At 41.1% G+C, this 20,115-nt stretch overlaps 1 protein-coding gene across 2 annotated transcripts in view; it reads left to right on the top strand.

Moving 5' to 3' along the window:
* TMEM266 (transmembrane protein 266) overlaps window positions 1-20,115 on the top strand; it is a 63,882-nt gene that overhangs the window by 27,657 nt on the left and 16,110 nt on the right. The window contains exons 7-10 of one of the 2 annotated variants that reach the window (XM_054836393.1): window positions 2,802-2,858; window positions 4,644-4,782; window positions 6,335-6,450; window positions 16,114-16,300. In XM_054836393.1, the coding sequence (XP_054692368.1) occupies window positions 2,802-2,858; window positions 4,644-4,782; window positions 6,335-6,450; window positions 16,114-16,300 (499 nt within the window). The remainder of the gene's footprint in view (window positions 1-2,801; window positions 2,859-4,643; window positions 4,783-6,334; window positions 6,451-16,113; window positions 16,301-20,115) is intronic. The other variant, XM_054836394.1, reaches the window with a different exon arrangement.

Below are 20,115 nucleotides of genomic sequence, written 5' to 3'. Positions count from 1 at the left end.
AGGTGCATACAGTCTGTGCCTCACTCATGGTACTTTCTTGGGGCGCCTCATTCCCCCAGGGCACCAAGGAAAAGCTGCCTTACATGGCTTTTGCTGCTTCAATGGCGATACGGGGTTTTTTGTTAAGTGACAATGCTGGTGCATAGCTTGTAAGACCTTCCATACAGAACAAACGTTTTTAAAGCTTAACCCTCAGTTGTGCCCAGTTTGTTCTGAAGAGTGTCTCTCAGACAGGAGCTGGGTTCATTCTGCCCTCACACTCTCCCTTCTTAGAGTGTGTCTGCTCTAGCTGAGAGCAAAGATGTTAATCGTCAAGGCATTTTTCTGTGAGGAGGAGACCTGTCTTCTAAAGGTAGTACCAACAAGCATTACCGCATTAAGTGTCTGCCAAGTAGACTTCCAGTCATTGCTGACTTGTGCTGATTCACACCAGCAGACTGAAAATCAAAACATTTGTGCTAGCTTCCAGCCCTTGGAACTGCTCAGGCCCATTAATATGACAGTAGCACAGTCTGATTTAAACACCGCAGTGAGGAATTAAAAAGGCAGAAACAAAATCCTTTTTTATGTTCCCTCAACAGCCCCATGTTAAATCATATTTAGGGTTGTGAGACACTGTTTTCTTTGTGTAGATACGCCTTATTATTTCCATGAAAATACCTTTGTACGCATCTGTCCAAAAGAAGAAAGGTTTTCACCATCAGTTACTGTAAACGTGTTAACTGTTCAGCCATCCTTTAGTTAGTTGCTCATTGACCTAGCGCTTCATAAATTCTACCTAAGCATAGAAGAAAATGAGCCAGATTTCTCTATGCTGTCAACAGGGTTGCTGTGGAAAGGGTAGCATCCCAAGTGTTAAAGAAGGCACTGCTTTTCCTCATGCATTTCCCGATGGTTGCCTGTTGTGGAGCTTGCTGTGGTGGACCCCAGATTAACTAATATAGCTGAATCTATGGGCTCATGAGTAACTTGTACTTAAGCATTTTGTGCAGCTTCTCAATGGGGAGTGAAGGAGGTGCTTACAGAGGAGCTGGGATGCTTTTGTCTGAATATATTCTGCTCAGGGCCTGATTTGAGGCTGTAGGAGTGCCTTGGTTGTGCAGCAGCTTGTGTACTTGCACCTTGCGCTTACATCACATCACATCATGCTGGTGAATTTGGAGTAGTGAATGGATTTGAGGAGCTGCTGTTGTGCATCTCTTCCTCCAGATATAAACCTTGAGCATATAGGTTAATAAGGAAATTGCTGTGAATAGCCTTATTCCTATACTGCATTTGTAAAATGCTTTGGAAGTAAAATGTTCTTTCTAGGAGTACAGAGCATCAGCAATAGCGGTTCTTGGTGTCTACGTAGAGTCTTGTAATTTTTTGTAGAGGAAAGACAGTGCTGCATTTTGTCTTCTGGCTAGTGACTCCCTTTGTCAGCCAGACCTGGCCAGTGCTTCACATATGCCATTTCTGAGTAAGCATTGGCTGGTTCACTTTCCTGCTCATGGATGGTATGAGGCTGGGCTCTGAATGCACCATATCTCCCACAGCAATGTCTCCCTCTGCAAAACAGGATTAAGTGCTGTTATCCAGGTTTGGAGTGCCAAGATAGAGCTCAGCACAGTCATCCCTGGCCAAGTGAGGCATTCGGCTCATGGGGTCTGGCAAAACGACGCATAGAAACACTACTGAAAAATGCAGTGTTCTGCAATTAGTTAGTGCTGATACATTTGGCATAGATTCAGAGTTGGCTGGGATTTAATATATTTGTATTTGTAATGAAGAGGAGATACATATATTTATGACAGTCACTTTTTTCTGCACAGTTCTTGGCATGGTCACCCCTCACACATAGGCCTGCCGCACTCTCTGTCATTAGCACTGTTCTTCAATGGATGAAGGAGCATTTTGATCTTCTTTGCAAGGCACACAGCTGCAGTTAGACTCTTCATGTCTGTAGTGTCTGTCAAAATCAGACCTTGATGTTGCTGTTGGCAGAAAATATCCCTACTAGTTATCCTTTTATATGAATTCAATTTCAATCATTAGTTGGCTGATTGATTTTATTTTTTATATTTTTTTTATTGCATCTTCTGAAAGCCAGGTTAAAAATTAGGAAAGATGCCATTGGATTTTTTAATGGGAATTCACCATTGGTTCATTCTGTGTTCTTTTTTTATTCCTCTTTTCTAGCTACTGATGCTACTTATAGTTGTTTGGCTTAATAGAGGAGGATCACAGAGATATTTTTCTCCCTTATCCTATAACTTTCTGGGATTTTATAATAAGACAACAGCCCTGTACTCCAGAGGGGGGGAAGTAAGAGCCTCTGCTCTTGATTGATGAAATGTCAGTATCTTTAGGCATCAAGAGGAGGGAGTGCCTCTTTTCTTAGAAAATAGTAAGCGCTGGCATATCAAAGATGGCAAGAAAACAGAATCTTCCTCCATTCCAACTGAGGGGGCCCCACAGTGGATCTTATATAGGCTTGGGTCAGGGGAGTGGGGATGGTTGGTAACGTAAATCTCACCAGTCTAAAAGAGAAATTTTAGGAGGATGGAAAGACTGATGAGCATTTGAACTTGGAACTTGTTTATGGAAGTTTCACTGAATCAATATAGTGGTTGGAAAGCAGTACCTGCTTTTGTAATACAGAAGTGTAGCTATTTCTAGATCCTCATTATTATTCAGAAGAAACGCATAATGCTTAAATAAGACAAAAAATGATTCCCTAAATAGATAAAGGACTAAATGTTTATCTAAAATTACAATAACATGAATCATCTTTTTTTCCTCTTAATCTATTTTACTAGACTATTTTAAGGATTGTGGTCCTTGGCATATGGGATTACATTGAAAACAAAATAGAGGTAAGCACTCTTACTCTTTGTACTGTTTTCCGGGCAGGCACAGTAAGAATATTAAGAACTGCTTTGAGTGGCTTTGATATAGACCTGATGCAATACAATATCTTTTACATCAGATAAATATGCATGTTCTTCTCATTATATGCATATATACATAGCTGTATCATGCAGTCTCTTTTTCTGTGAGAGACTCAGAGGAGTGCGATATTTGGAAATATTTCATTAGGGGAGGGATTGTGGGGTTTTTCCTCTTTGTGTCTATTTATTTTGTTGGTAGAGCTGTGCAAGTCTTAACTATTGATGCTGCTACTCTGAGATAATGAGCAATATGAGTAAAAATTGCCCTGTGACTTGTGTAATTCCATTCCCCTAATCAAGTTGAAATTAGAACTGGTTGAAAAATAGTGTATAGTTTTCTGATAGAAAATGCTGCTTTGGCAAAACCCCCAATTTTGTGAAATTATTTTTTAATTAAATTGAATTATGATAAACCCTGTCATTTGTACCTCAAATTAAAAATGAGGTAGAATGTGCATACCGTTGCAGAGGCAGATAAGGAAATGCATGTGTTATAAGTAGCATATATTCCCAATCTGAGCAGAAATCTGCAGATCAGGAAAATTAAAAGCTCTTTCTTGATACTGTCTGACAAACTGATACTGCACAGGATGCACCAGAAGAAAATCTGGGTTTTCTCAGAGCTTAAGTGAGTCTAGAGGCTTGCACATTTTTGTAAGAAAGTTATAAACCTTTTAACTTGATTTGCTAAATAACTGAAGTGAACCTTAAATTATCGATCCAGAGATTCTTATTATTGAGGCTAAATGCAGCAGTTTCTGATAATTTATTTTGGTAATTTGGAATGGAGTGATATTGTTCACTGTCCATCAAATGGTGGCAGTAAGAAGTGTTTCTTTTTGATACACTGAATTGTTATGCACAATTCTGAATGTGTGGTGCTTATAAAATCTCTGTCCTGCCTCCTTATGCAAACCATTAATCAATGGTCTTTGGCAGCTGGGAAGGGGCTCAGTAGGAATGAAAATGTGGTATTCTGTTCTACCCTGCTAGGTGAGTGTGGGACAGACACAGCGCTATAGCCAGTTTGCTCTGAAATGTAGGTACACATGCATTTCTGTCTAATACTTTGCACAATTGCCTTTTCTGATCTAATCCCAATGCAAGTCATGTCATACAAATCATTCTGCGTGGTCCCGGTTGTCAAAATCCTTGAAAACCTAGCTGCCCAATAAAGGTGAGAGCAGGGAGTCTTTCTGTCTTGATGCACAGACATTCCCACACGTTGTGTAGTCAGGATGTGGCCAAGAGCCATCAAGTCTCTTTGCTCCATCTTTTTCTACTTGTCTTCTTGATCTCTTCATTTAGGCAGTAAGATATATGGGCAGGGACTGTATGCTTTTTTGGGATGACATTATGCCAAGTAACAGGTAATAAATACCAGTGATAATAAAACTCTTTGGCTGTAATAGCATTTAGGCGATCACTTCGACTGGGGGATTTTGGCCAGTACTTCCAAATACCTTTCTCTCCCCCTGCCATCCCACCACAGTTTATCTCTCCTCACCTCATAAAATGCACTAAGGAATTCTGATGTGCTACCTGAAAAGGATGCAGCTTTTCTGGGGCTTGGCCACCTCTCATATCGCTTTCAAATATGTACCATAATTGCATTTCTTTTGAGCAAAGTGGGAGCCCTTCAAGACTCCAAGCAGGAATGGCAGGATTATGATCTTTAGGAAGGGTTTGAAAAAACTGATTTCTCTCTAGGTGTTTGATGGTGCTGTCATAATCTTGTCCTTGGCACCAATGGTGGCCTCAACAGTGGCTAATGGCCCCAGCAGCCCATGGGATGCTATCAGCCTTATTATCACACTACGAATATGGAGAGTGAAGAGGATCATTGATGGTGAGTGGTGATTCAGTTTGTGACTCCCAAGAATTACCTGGCAGGCTGGGAAAAAAGAGATTTTAAAAATATTTAAAGATTGCTTGCCACCGCTGTTTCTGTTGTTCTCCTTCCTCTTACATTTTAAAACTGCTGAACAGAAGAGAGTTATGCCTCCCATGGAGGAGAGTTGGTCTCAAGTTCAGGGCTGTATCTCCTGTTTCCTATGAGCTTTTAGAATTGATTTGTTTGCTTTTCTGCTAGGCACCTCACATCCCCTGTCCTGTAAAGTAAATGCCCTGACCTGCTTCCTCTTTTTTGCCAACAGATGTCATTCCTGATTCTGCAAAATAATTGCTTCCAGTCTGCTTTTCTGATATTTGCTGCACCCTCCCCATTTCCATACAGCTAGCTCTGTCTTGGGGTTGTCTTCTCCAGGTTCTTGTCTGTAATATGATTTTTACGTTAGGTTCTAAGAGCATTTTCTTACTATGGGGGTTCCATGCTGAAAGTGCTATCTGCAGCGCTGGTGTGCTGTACAGCATAATAATGAAGTGTGTATTGGTACTGTTTTGCACAGACCTCTGTGGGGAAGCACCAGGGGACGTAAGAAAGCCCCAGCAAGTCAAGGTTGCAGAGAGCAGAGCTGGTGATTGTGCCTGGAAGCAAGGACTTCAGTGTAGGCTACTTTGTGTTCAGTGCTTTCAGGCATTTCAGGTTACAGGGAAAAGAGGTGGAAAAGGAATCAATGCAGGGTCACTTTGCTTGTGTGTGTGAAAGATCAGAGTCAAGTTCTTATTTTGGGTTTAGATGCCCAGGAAACTCTGTATTCAGAGTTGAGGAAAGGTCACAGCCCTCTGACTGAAGTGTACAAGAAAAGTTCAGGATCTTGTGTAGCTTCAGAAAACATCAAGAATTTCAGTATACATTGAACAGCTTTGCTGATCAGTCTGAGTTTGCCATAGTTATGACAGGACCTAAATTTCCAGAGGTGTTCAGAAGACCTATTGAAAACTGGGCTGTAGCTTGAAAAGCAATAGAAGATAAATGCCTTTTTGTTTTTTAAAATATCCTTCTTAGTCTGCTATTTCCATTAAGGACTTACTTCTTACCGCAGAGTCTAGGAATTAAATGCTAAGGGCTCTGGAATAGTTCTTTTCCTAAGGGAGCCATGCTGTTCAGGTTTAGAGGGGTTGGGCCTAATTCTAAGCAGAAAATCCTCCTACCCAGCAATTCAGGAAACTTCTGGTAAACACTGGAAAAGATCTGTATTAGTGCAGCAGAAGCTAGGAAGAGCGTGCAGGATGCATTTCAGCTCAGCCAGGCAAATGGAGATCTGACCAAACAAGATTTAGACCCTGCTGATGACCTGCATTTCACATGTTAGAAATCCTTTCCCAGAAGAAATACTCTAGTGCTATTTCTATAAGAAATACTCTAGTTCTCTAGACATTCTTTGCCTGCAAAGGTCTGTAAAGTTTTTCCCTCTTATTTTAAAAAAAAAAAAAAAAAAAAAAAAAAAACACCAAAAATCACAGCTGGGTTACTCTAAGTGCTTATTTGTGTTTTCCAGCCTATGTCCTTCCAGTGAAAGTGGAGATGGAGATGATGATTCAGCAGTATGAGAAGGCAAAGGTTATTCAAGATGAGCAGCTGGAAAGACTAACCCAGATCTGCCAAGAACAAGGGGTAAAGTTCAGTTGTGTCTTTATTTACGCAGAGCTTGTCATGGCAAATCAAACAGTTCATGTACTTTGCTGCAAGCTAAGGTTTGAGAAGTATCACTAGGACTTCTGTTGTAAGGTGACAGGTCTCAATGTTAAGAAAGTATTAGCTGCAGCCAGGATATTGTCAGCATATTTGTCAAACAGCAGTTGTCTGCCTCTGCTGCTGTGCTTGTGTTTTTTAAGGTGAGGAAAACAAATGTGAGGAATAGAAAAAGAATGCTTCCAGTATGTAATTTATTGAATGAGTACAGATAGCTTGATATAATATCAAGAACATGCAAAAGTCATTGCCATTGTTGGAAACTGCAGCTATATTAAGGCTGTATTCTGAGGAAAAGTATATGCAGCTGAAAGCTAATGAATCTCCCTGCTTTAAATGCAGAAGGCAGCTTCCCTGTAGGTCAGTTGGAGACTCTTTTGGCGGATTCAAAATGTTGCAATAGAAGCTTCTAGTTGCTGGAAGCAACTCGAGATTTAAGACTCTTTCCAGGCCTTCAAATATGCAGTGACTCAGTCGTGAGGTAAGGAAAGGTGAAGCTTAAAATACCTCAAATGAATATATTTACATTAAAAAGGTGTAAACCCACTGTTTGGGCAATGAGCCAGGAGTTTTTGCAGTTTGTCTCATGCAAATAAGTTCTTGAATAACCGCCTTTAAAGTAGAAACCGGGGATGTATGTTGAGGCCCAGGCTAAGTGGGGCATTCAGGTGACCACAACAGAATGATCCCCCAAGTGACTGACTTCTTGTTTCCATTGTAAGGGTAACTATGAAGTATCCAAACAAATCCTGGACATTTCTAGCTTCAACTCCCACCCCACATAGGTGTTTTGCAAATACAAAATGAGGAGACCTGTAAGTCTGAATGGCTCAATTGTCAAAAAGTTGAAGGACCTGAGCAGGCAGGAGAGGCAACTTGTCACAGAACAGACCAACTGTCGCAAAGGTGCATAATCTGAAGCAGGGATTTAGGTGCCTATCCTTTACCAAGGAACCTGAAATACTTGTGAAACCATCAGTATTCAGGTCCCCAGATGGCTTTTTAGATTTATTTCCAGGTCTCCTGAATCTCAGCCTAGAATTCTGCAGTGAACTCTTGGTGGTGTTAGGTTGCCTTGTGTGTGTGATGAATTTGGAAGTCCTGTTGATAGTGTGTGTCATTTCATAACACTGTTTTTGACAGTCTCTCGTGTTAACCATAACAAATTTCTACATCTTAGGCTTGACTTTTGCAAAAAATTAGTTACTTCCAACTATGTAAGTATCTTCAGTGGCAAAGCTACAGTCCTCTTCATCACAACTTTGCACAATGATATTAAACGATACATGCTTCTGTCATGGTTTTTAAATGAACAGGGAAATGGTGTATATATGCCATTTTACAGAGGAGATATTATCCTTTGACCAAATGCATTAGGCAAATCAGCAATTTCTTGAGTCCCGTTGCAGTATTTTGTCTGTCAGACCATGCTATTAGGCTCAAGTTCTTAACAGTTATAAATTTGAAAATACTCATTTTTAGGAAGTGTTATTATGCAGCCAGATAACACTCTCAATCTCTAAACAATTTTCGGTATTTTTATTTCATAGTCTTTGAGTAAAGGCGGGCTCATTATCCCAAGTGGGGTTCAGGAGCAGCTTTTGCCACTCTTCGTTCTGATCCACATACTCTTTATCTGCGCGCGTGGCTCACAAAACATCTGAGCATAGTGGCCCTAATCTGAGCTCTGATGGTTACAGCATAGCTATACATCAAGCACAAAGAAATACTGCATTGGTAGACGAGTAAATCTGTGAAAACAGAGCAGGTTCTCTACTAGCTTTCAAGTGTCATCAGCTATTGAAAAATACAGACTATAGAAAAATGACAGCATGCTAATCTGTTTTATTTTACTGTCCTGACTTCCTGCCAAACAAATGTCTCAGCTGTGTAATATGAGGTAAATGTACTAATTTGCTACAGTTAGCAACATAAGATATTGACACAAATACTGCATCCTTCCTTTGTAAATTAATAGCTTCATAATTCAGTCAAGAACAAGTTGTCAGCATTATAATATTCACGTTAACATTGTGTACAGTATCTGGTGGGAAAAATGTCTCCTAATGGTATTTAATGTCTAAAATTCTGCCAGGTTTTTGCTTTTTCATTTGATCGTCTTTCCTGAACTTTTTAAAGGATTGCTCGTTCATGGAGTTTAAGTGTGTATGTCTCTGTTTTTGAGTGAGCCTACAGTAGTCTGGCTGCTCTCAAATCTGGAGCACCGGCAGGGAGAGATTCCAGTTTGCCTTGTCTGTGTGGTATCACCTCTGGCACGGGCAGATGGGATAGCTGGGAGCTTCCCGTAGGGATTGACCTGTTGCCTCAGATAGATGCTAGGGCACACCAGTGCCAGCCCAATTAGGAAGAATGGGCAAGCCACTATGGTTGCCTACATCCCAGCAGCGGATGTAGGCGCTGATTCATCCTGAGGCTGCATCTCTGAGACGACACTGATGATTTGCATTTATTTAATAGTTATAGACAGGGCTGAAAACGTTCCTGTTAGAAAGTTCTGAGATCCCATGTTCAGTTTCTTACTGCTTTGCCACTTGTCAGGCAATTGGGATTGACATTCTCAAGGTCTGGCAAGTTCTGCAGATGAAATTATTTTGAAAGTTTCAGACAAAATATTCGTTATTTCTGAAGAGGAATTGGAAAAAAAAATTAGCCTGTTTTGTTTGGGATTTAAAACAAAAATAATTGTTGGCCGCTTCTCTGAGAAATCACATGCCCTCCTGTTTTGAAGCTGGTACTTAACACTTGACAGGCAGAAATGGAGTTCTTGCTTTTAAAAAATTAAAGTAGCAAAGATGCAGCCTCCCTTCGTCTTACTTTTTGAATCCTGTTTCTTTTGTCAATTGTGTATGTTTTTGGCCACTCATAAGGTATCACAACTATAAAGTACATTTCCATTCCTGAATGACATTGGAGATGTACTTTTTGCAAACAGGAAAATTCTTTCCAGATGTTGATTTTTGGCTAGCCATACATCTGAAAACCAGAATATATTTTATGAATTACAGTTGCACGGACCACCGCTTTGTTCTCTGTAGTACCCCACTGAAACTGTTTGAATACTTTGCTGTTTTATTTATTCTCCATTGGCCAAGAAAGATGTCACTAAGGGGGAGTGGAACGTGAGGGCAGTCAAGGCAGAAAATACTGAAAGGTCTGAGGCAGCTGTACAGGACTTGACAAAACATGAGGGATAGTAACAGAGATTTCTAAGAATGGGTAAAGGTAAAAGGTAAAAAAGTCTCACTGCAGTTACTATCAAAAATATGAACAGCGTATAATTGCTGATGGCATTGTTCTATCAGAGTAACTTGCAAAACAAAGTTCCAAAGTTTCATTAACAATGCAAATTCCAGTCAGGGAAGAGTGTGTTTTTCCTCAGGAATCATCTGTAAAGGAATTTCCATTTCTAATAATAGATCTACTTACATGATCTCTTCTGCCTAACTTTCATGAGAGTCATTCAGCTGAGTACAGTCCAGCCAAGACTATGTATTCAGCCTTATCACAAGAGCTCCTTTTCTGTCAGCTCCTATAGAATTGGGTTTTTCATCATTCTCAAAGCTGCAAGAACTATGGAAGCTATAATTTCTTATTTTATCTTGAAATATAATTTGTACAACAGCTGCTAGTTTAATGACAGGGCTATTTAGCTGGTAAAATTACCTATCGGAGAAATAACTTATGTTATCCTTTTGCAATAATTTTAATTTATTTCTAACTACCAGTCATTTTCTTGGTGAATGGAAGGCAGCCAAGGTCATCCCGTGTTTCGTTCTGCCCATAAATCATTAGTTTGCAACTGTCTCCTGATTTTTATTGTTACCAACAATGGCTAAACTAATGGAAATAAACATTGGATTGTATCCCAGTGGCAGATGAGTTTTAGGGCAGGGCATTCTCTACAGACAGCACTAATAGAATTGAGCAAAGTTATTGCTCCTGCATTAGACACGAGTAAGCTTCTGGCTAAAATCTTCATTGATCTCTCTGAAACTATGTCAATCATACTCTGTTGCTAGACTATTAAAGGGAAGTACTGTATGATTCACTGCTAAGTCCCTTTTTGAGTCTTACATGCTTATTGTAAAATGTCAGATAGGATGAGTGGCACGTTTTATAAAACCAGGCATGTAAACTGAGATGTTATCTGGAGCTCTGGGTAGGTCTCTGTATTTTACCTGCTTATAAATAATCACCTAATGCATTCTCTGAGTGAGGAGGTGCACAGGTGTGCCCCATAGTTCTTTCTGGTTTGTTTCCTGCCAAAATATTGCTAAGTATGTGCTATTGGAGGACATGTAACAAATCTTAAAAACACCAAACAAGTTTAAATTTACCATCAATGAACTTTCTCTTCATGCCTGAGAATCTAGTTACTCATTCTTATATGAGATGGCCTGTACATCCCTTTTTCTTGGTAATAAGTGTATTTTCACATTAGTCACGTGTATTACACCTTTATTGCTGTCTTCAGCTCCCTCATGGACGGCTGTAGCCAGCCTCTTCTCAGAGGTGCACAGTGACAGTACACAAGCCTAGAATGTGCAAAATTCCTATTCAGTATACGAACAAACATTTTCACTAGGAGAATGGTCAGACACAGAAGCAGATTGCCAGGGACGTTGTGGTATGTATATACAGCCCTGGAGATATTCAAAACTTGACAGGCTTTTAGCAACTGGAGCTAAATGGACCCGCTTTAAGCAGGGTGTTGGACTGGATGACCCCCACAGGTCCATCTCAGCCTAGATTATGCTGTGATTCTATGAAGTTTTCAAATATATTTTTTCCATTGCAGAGTATGTTAGGAACTCACTGATAAAGGAACCCACCAGAAGCTACCGAAGTATATGTAATTAAAGATAATGAGTATCATAGGTCTCCTGATAAATTATGTCAGTAGCAGTCTCAAGTGGACCAGTGCTCAGTTTGTAATTGTCTTGAGTCAGGAGATGGTTTACTGTAGTGTCCTTGATAGCAACAAGTTGTCTTCCACACAACAGCGTTATTTGCCCACTGCCTCTCTGTGGGATTTACAAGGTTCTTAATGCAGAGCCCCTGTGAGGCTCGAACATGGATACCTCTGAGTAAGTCTTAATTTAAACAAGTCAAAGCATGTGTGTAAGTTCATATGCCTTTTTTTCTTTCCCTCATGATGTGTATAATATGTATCCTTCCTTACAGGCTGAAGGAAGGATGGTCTACCTGAAAATATGAAACATGGTTTTCTCAATACAGCTCTCCTGCAGTACTCTGTATTAGAGGGGCCCAGGTCTACATTCAGATGGCTACATCAGCTCCTACTGCAAATAGAAATTTCATGTGTTTAACTTGGCCCAGAGTTTTTACCTTAAAAGACTGTTATATTTTATACCTTTTAATGATTTATTTAACCTGCCCTGGACTGCATGACATGCAGTCAGAGCAATCTCATTAGCTCTTTTACACATTAGAGCTGCCCAAGGTCAGTGTTCAATATAATGTTCAATAGATACAAGCACCTACAACATAATTTGCTCATGTAGTCTCTCACTGAATTACACCGTAAGGAACACCCACTTCTCTTAAGCTTAACCTTTGTTTTTAGTGGGTTGCTTTTAGTGGCCAAAACTGTATTCCGGCTTCTACAATATCTAGGGATAATTTTTAAGTAAGAATTGGAAACAATTAATATTGAACAGATCTCCTGAGTAGATGCATGCACTTTGTGAGCAAAAATCTCTGTTTCTTGTTTAACTTTTCCTAAATATTTTATTGAATGTCCTTTCATTTTCTGAAATCAATCCTTATGATAAATTATTTTCCATCCCACACAGACCCTTTTTGAACATGCTAGAGACTTAGAGAGTATGGGTTTGCATTTGCAAGCAGTATATGGAGTTGAGTTTTGGCTCTGTCCTACACTCTGTGTCTGTTACAGTTAGGTTCTGCATCTCTGTGGAACATGTTGTATAGATCACTTTGCACCAGTGACAGCGAATGTGGGAGTGAGACAGACACCATTATTACAACGAATACCCTCTTCTCTGTCAATAAAAAAATGACAGTGACACGCATAAGAGTATTTGATTCCAGCTTTTCACTGTTTTTAATGACTACGTAAACTTCAGGGCAAACATGAATGGGACCGGGAAGCTGAGCGTCTGAGGTAATGGAAAAGTGTTAACCAGCTGCAGGGTTTTGTAGGCAACCTCAGTTTCTGCTGTTATCTTTCTGAACATCTCTGTATGCTATTATTCACCTTGTACATGATGTTGAAGTCCAGAGCACTGTGCTGCTTTCCTGTGCCAAGGAATTCAATCCTCCTATCTGCTCTTGACAGTCTCATGTTCAGTTCTGGATTTTAGACCAGCCGAACTAGCTCAGTGTTAAGAGCTGAAAATAAGACAAGCACGTGGATTGTGTTTGCAGCTAGCAATAAAAGAGGGTTCACATATCACTTAAAACGTTGCAGGTCCTGCATACACTTCTCATCCTCAGGCAGTGGATGAGGGAAGTGTTGCATGAGCCAAGACATTGGTCTAGGTTTCAGTTTCTGCTAGAATGTGATGTTTGTGCGATCTCCATAAGCAGGTGCTTCCTCTGCTGCTGTAGGCAAAAGCATGTATTTCTGTCTTTCAAACATAAGATGGCAGCAAAGCCCCTTCTGTTTGTGACGTTACCAGCAGTGGTAGCTGTTCACCTGAGTAACTGTCATTTTCTCTGTGGATTCCAGTTTCTCATGCTGTCTGTGTGGTTGGGATTCAACCAAGGTAGTAATTTTCACCATATAAATAGGAAATAAGGAATTGTTTGGACAAAGTGTAGTTGTCCAGCGTGGTGATCCCAGTGATGATTGCAGACTGCTGCTTGGTCCAGCATGCCAGGCTGAGTAGTTCATAGCTTTTTTGCAGAGCTGTATTAAGCAATAACATTTATAAACTCACCTATTAAAAACTGGATGGTGACTGGACATGGACTTTTTAAGGATTGACAATAATCTGTGGATATTTGGACACACTTGCTTTATTGATTGGAACATGTAAGTGGGCATCAGAAAGTCTGGTGTCTTACCGCATTTTTGCCATAGGTTCACTGTGGCAGGAAAGATCACCTAATGTGCTTCCTTTTCAACTTCTGTAAAATGCAGTGATTCCCTTCAGGCTTTTGATTGTTACAAGGTTCAGCCAATCTTTGTGAATGCTTAAGCTGGTTAAATTGGGTGTGATGCAGAATTACAATTATGGAGCTGACTTTTAGGTAGTTTTATCTATTTCTGTTACAAAATACCTGCCTTTTTTTTTTTTTTTCCTCTTTCATGAAGAAAGAAATCATATCCTGCCTCCAGGCCAGAATTAAGCATTTTAGTGGCAATATTTCTTTTTCTGACACACAAGAATGTTTTTGAAGGATGAAATGTGAAATGTAGAAAAACAGGAATGATGCCTAATTTTTATTGCCTTTTAGTTTGAGCTAGGCAAGTAGATATGGTTAGGCAATAATTTTTTTAAAAAAATCTCCAGATTTATTTTTTGCCTATCATGTTTGAGTGCATTTCTATCTTTAAACCAAGGGAATGTCTGAAAGGATATCCTTCTCCCTTTAAATGTGAAATGTAAGATATTTTGGGATTTCTTTTTCTTTCAAGTCAAGGATAAAACCTGAAATTCTCTGTGTTGTAAACTTGAACTCCAGACAGTCCTTTCACGGCTGAATGATGCATTCATACTGGCACCTCTGGTATGGCATGGGCGCCTTAAGCCTCAGGAAGCTTAGGGCTGGCTGGGAAAAGTCTTAGTACTCCCAGTTTACTACTTCCTTGCTGATAGGTTAACACAAAAATCACCATCTGGGATCTGCTGCGGAGGTTTTGTTGAAGGACTCAAGGAGCAGGGCTGTGTTTTGACATTTGCTGATACTACCCGGCTCCTCTGGCTCCCACTGCCAGAGGACCTTTGGTTAAGAGCAATGAGCATTTCATGCAGCCATCTGTCTGCAACTGCCAGACCTCTGACCACTGATTTCAAGACAGACATGAAGCTGTGTGCTTTGTTACATCCCTATATTTGGTGGTTTGAATGTGATCTGGAAAGCTTAAAGTGTCCTTTTGCTCTCTAGATTTGAGTCTTGCAGTGGGCCTTGGAAGTTAGTCTAAGTTTCTTTCCTTATGCAGAAGGCAGACAGTCTCCAGATGTGGCAAACTGGAATCCCTTTTTCTTTCCTCTTTTTTTTCTTTCTAAAATCTGCAGAAACTCTGTCTTGTTTCCCCTCCAGTCGCTTACACAGCTTGGAGGAACTGCTGGTGCTCTGCAGCATGCCTGGGGTTTGTGCTGTGTCCGACGTGGACCACGGTGGAACAAACTGGGTCCGATGACAGATTCCAAAATCTGACAGCAAAGTAACTTGAGTCAGCGTCTGAGAGGCAAGAGCCAGAACCAGATTCATTTAGCGTACATACTGTTACACACCAGTTTTCAAGCATTGAGGTACTAATTCCATCTCTGTTGTAAATGCGGAGTGACAGGTGCAGTGTGGCTCGCCGTAGCACCATGCTTTCTGATGGCTTTTCAGGCCTTGAACTATGGGAGGCCCAGCAATGCTAAATTTTAAAGGCCTTAGCCTGTTATTCACCTCCTTTGCTTTTCCCTCTCAGCCTCTCTGTTAATTAGATGTGACTTGGTCACTGCTGTACTACTGATGTTAAAAAGAGTTTGAGAAAGAGAAACCCTCTGCTACACAGCCCCATAGCTGTGCTGGATGGCAGAGGGGAAGAACAGTGGAATCTTGTAGTGCCTGTTTAGGGTTTAAAGGGTCTCTGCAGCCTCTCCAGAAAAATTACTTTCCTTCTTGCGTTGTGGAAGACCTGTGGCTGTCACGCATGAGAGAAATATGCTGTGTCCATCAATCAGATGGTACCTGGTAGCTTCTGTCTTTTTGTCAGTGTCTGGTTTGTAACACAAGTCAGGAGGCAAATACCCTCCTGACTGCAGAAAGTCATTAACTGCTGTGGCTTGTGTACTTGAGGGGATTGGCCAGAAAAGTGGCAACCTTCCCCAGGGTTTTCTGCACACTGTTGAGTACAGAAGATTTCAAGCTGGAAGAGGACTGTGGTGTCCCTCCCCCTTGCCCAGTTAGTGGAGGAGGACCATTCTGGGTACTGCTTAGAGAACTTCCCTCCATAGAAATCCTCAGTACAAAGTCTTGCAGAATAGGGATGTTTGTCATGAACCTAAATCCCTAGATGCCTGTTAAGAGTGGTCTTCTATAAAGATTTCATTTGATTTGGCAGTTAGATCTGTTAAAAATTGTCAAAAATCATATCTTCAGGATGCAGACATGTACAAAATAGAAGACCAGCATGAGGGAGTCATTATTTTTAGATTATGTGAACAATAGTCCAGCTCACATGGGCTTTGGGAGACCATCAGCAGCTCGGACTCGCATTTTGGCTCAACCTCATTTTATTTACTGTCACCAGTTTGTAGTGGTTTAGTGATAAAATGAGTAATAGGTCCCCAACTGTAGAATATACACTTCTGGCCATGCTTATATGACATCAGTGTGTGGTGTTGTTTTTTCCTCTAGTTTGAAATCAGGCAGCTGAGAGCCCACCTTGCTCAGCAGGATTTGGATCTGGCTGCAGAGAGGGAGGCTGCGCTGCAGGTCCCACATGTACTGAACAAACAGAGCAGCAACAGGTACAAAGTGGTAGCAACTGAAGATTCAGATGATGACGCCACCGAGAACATCACTGAGCTGCGACCTCCACGAGGTGAGTACTGCCTGTGTGCTGCTACCCACTGGCACAGCTGGTCCCGTACATGGAGTTATTGAACCCACTAAATACTTTCATTTGACCAGTGAATTGATTACTTTCCCTAGAGACTGCATTTTCCCATTTTTGCAAAGACACTGCGTCTGCTTCAAAGTGGCAGGAACTGTTGTATTTGTGAACAGATTCTGAACAGAGCCAATAAAATGACTTGGGAAGAAAATGACTATGATGTTCCTTCCCAGTGTCAGCATGATTATATCCATCAAACACTGAAGAAGCAGCAGCCAAATCAGAATTGGCAGAAGAATAGTCACTCAGAGGAGAAAGCAGGGAAGTACAGAACAACATTGAAAAACAGTTTCAGTCTTTGGCCACTTGCATTTCAGTGGTTTAGAGAGGACCCATGCACAAGCTGTGAAGCTTGCCTTGCCCAGAGGCTATGCTCTCACCAGGTTGCTTAAAACGGCCAATGCTGGACAGCCCAGCTGTGCTTGGACAGGGCAGCTCTGGTGCCAGAAAAGGAGTGATGCACTGTGTCAGCAGCTCCTGCTTGGATGCCTAAGTGACTGTGGTGAAGAGCAGTCCTGTGGGTGGTCTGTGAGTTTGTCTGTTGGGCAGGTGTGTTGTTCAGGGGAGTATCAACAGTTATATTTACTTGGATCCATTTTTATCACACAAGTGCTAGACCAGAAGTATTTTTGGAGAAGACATAGGGTTTTTTTCCCTGTGATCTCCCAACCCTTACAATGGAGTGCAGAATGTGTCTTGATCTCACTTACATTTAACATAATATTCCAGAGCAGACAACACTTTCTACCTTAGTACATATAGATATACTAGTCTTCCTTGGACATCTTAGCTTGATTATTTTAGTAGATGAGCAGTATGTGAATATATCTGAATTAGAGGTTTGCATGGTATCTTTATTTCAGTCAAACTCCTTTGAATTCAAGGCACAGAAGTACTTTAATCAAAAGGTTTAAGAGAAAAAAGCTCACCAGACATTTTCAACTGATAATCCTTTCCATTCTCTACACAGTAACGAAAGCACGTAGAAATTGTTTTTGTTTTTTCCTCTTTAATAGTAGCTAAGCGCTAACCACAATTTTAGCCATTAATTATTCCTGATTTGAAATTGTATTTAAAAGCAGACAGTTGAGCAGACTGTCCCCTAAAATGCATTTCCCCCTTTTTTGTAGTATTGCAGAGGTTTCCCCAGTGGATATATTATAATTTATGCATGTGTTCCTTGAGGGTTACATTTGGAACTGGAGAGTGTTGTGCACATTTAAAAAGGAGGCTTGCTGAAATTTTAGCGCAGTGGAGATTCATCTAAAAATTCTTCTGTCCAAGGTATTCCTTCCAACATCCAGGTTAACACAATTGCTTGTTATTTGTGTCTCCCTGTAAAATGCTGGCCACACAAGCAACAAAGTATACGCACAATCTTCAGGACCGATTTCTACATTGTTAGGTAGATTAGAGAGATTCATGCTTTTCACTGAAAAAAGACATTCAGCAAATAAGAAAACAGGCATTACTTTACATATTGGGTAAGGTGCAGTTATGTTATATTTAAACATTCATACTGAGTACACAGAATTAATTTCTGATTCCCAGAAGTAATCTAAAAATACAGGAGGAAGTATTTTTTGTGCATTGTATCATATATTACATACAATGCCTTTGTAGGTGCTTTGAGAGCTTGTCTTCAGAAGCTAAATTCAGGTGACTCAATTTTAACAATTGTCCTTTATGTTGAATGAGGCAGGAGTTGGACAGAAAAAAAAAATCCTGTGGTCTTACAGCAAGGGACACCCATCTGTGGTAGGCTGTCCTCATGGTGGACTGCTGACAAGGGGCCCAATTAAGATTGCATGAGAAACCACAAGCCCAGCAACAACGTTCAGTGCTTTAGTTCACAATCCAGATAACAGTCAGTGGAGGCAGAGGATTTTGCACATAATTTCCTGCATTATTTTGCAAAGGAAAGTAGTAGTAGGCTACCAGGGCTTTAAATCCTGCACTAGCAATGCTGGCTTAGAGATTGCTTCTGTGTAAGCTACAGGACTTCAAAACCTCAACTAACAGCTTGAGAAGGCAGTTACCCCTGGGGAAGAAAGATCGTGAGCCAGCCCTGCCTGGTTCTTCTCCCTCCCCACCTCAACTGCGTCTTTCTTCTCCAGCTCTCCCCAGCACCAACTCACACTCCCAGTGATGTGCTGGCTCTCGCTACAGCAGCTTTCAACATTATCACTTTGGCATGCTGTCAGCATTTTCTTCATCTATGCCCTGCCCATTCTGACCAATACGTGTATCAGCAAAAAATGAACGTGGTACATCGGCTGGAAGAAGAGCATGTCTTCAGCTGAAGGTGCCTCCATTTGCGCCATGCGGAAGGGGCCTATCTAATTGGTGTAGGATCTCCCATCTCCCCACTTGCTCAGGCATGCAAAATACTCCTGAGACATGGGTCTGCAGAGCACAGATGATTGAGACATTTCCTGTAGGTCATTTCTGCATCCTCCTGCTTCTCACATGCTGTGGTTACACTGGCTGTGCTGTCTTCAGGATTTTCCACAGCACTCGCTCTGCCTGGAAGTGTAAGCTCCTGACTTTTGGGTCAAGGGTTATGTTTTGCAAGTTACCCTCTGTGTCAAACCGCAGTAGGAATTGCTTTGCATCTATTTTCTCTAAGCTGTGTTTCTCCTCCTTAAAGATTCCAGAGTGTTGACTGTAGTTAATCATTCTGTGTGCCACATGGCATTGGTTAGCTTTGAAAAATATCTTCAGTTGCCTATTACACTGACTAGTTGGAAGAGAAATAAGGGACCAGGTTGCTAATACTGTTAAAAGAAAAGCTACAGTTCAAAGCCACAATTCAGCTGTTAGGCAAAATAGGCTCTCACGTGCTGTTCTTTTATGCTCTGGCAGAACATTAGCCCTGCATATAACACCTGAGGGTAGGGTATGGCATAGAATGCATGTGGTTGTGCCAAACTTAGTCAGCCTTCAAAAAAATCACCATCTTCGGAGAGCCCTGAACTCTGCCAAACCGGCAAGCTTGAGTTGGCTAGAGAACATACTGCCTGAGAAAATGGGATATTCCATCTCAAGCTAATCTTATTTCCCCTGTCTGTACTGAACAATGGAAACATTCAGTGCAGAATACTTTACCACGAAGGGGTTATGGAATAAGAAAGCATTCAGACTTTTTACTCATTTCCCTACCTGGGAGTTTTATGGGATAGTGCATAAGTTAAAGCTCCTCGGGGGCGGCTGTAGCTTGTACTCTGGTATTTACACTGGATTTTGTGCAACCATTTACTACAGCGCTCAGTAAAGTAAGTCAAGGTAACCCCAGCATCACAGGTACACGCAGCACCTCAGGGAAGCTGTGTAAAGACACGCACTGTGGCCTGCACCAGGAGAGCACTGTACATGCTGGCTGATTTGGTAGCTTTCAGTATGAGTTTTCACCCAGCTTTTCTCTCTGCAGATCTCTTTCTCATTGTATCGGAAGTGCATTAATTGCTGGTACGGGACTGGGAGAGGCAAGAGCTCTAGTCAGATGGTCATCGGGCTCTGAAAGTGTCCCATAACTCCTCAGCTACTATTTCGTGCCTCTTCTTGAAGGACCAAGTCTTGAGTCAGTACAGCTGTAAGCTGGTCAGTCCTGTGCTGATTCTCTGAGACGGTTACTGCCTCACACGCTTCTCTCTGCCCAGAGTATCTCCTAACATAGTAGGAATAACTATGGAAAATGTACGGATATATGGTGTTTTCTAATTAATTTGGCTAAGATGCAGGAA

The sequence above is a fragment of the Grus americana genome, chromosome 10, assembly GCF_028858705.1.
Source record: "Grus americana isolate bGruAme1 chromosome 10, bGruAme1.mat, whole genome shotgun sequence".
Lineage (NCBI taxonomy): Eukaryota > Metazoa > Chordata > Aves > Gruiformes > Gruidae > Grus > Grus americana.
Note: the sequence above shows the minus strand (reverse complement) of the source record. Positions and strands in the feature narration are given on the sequence as shown.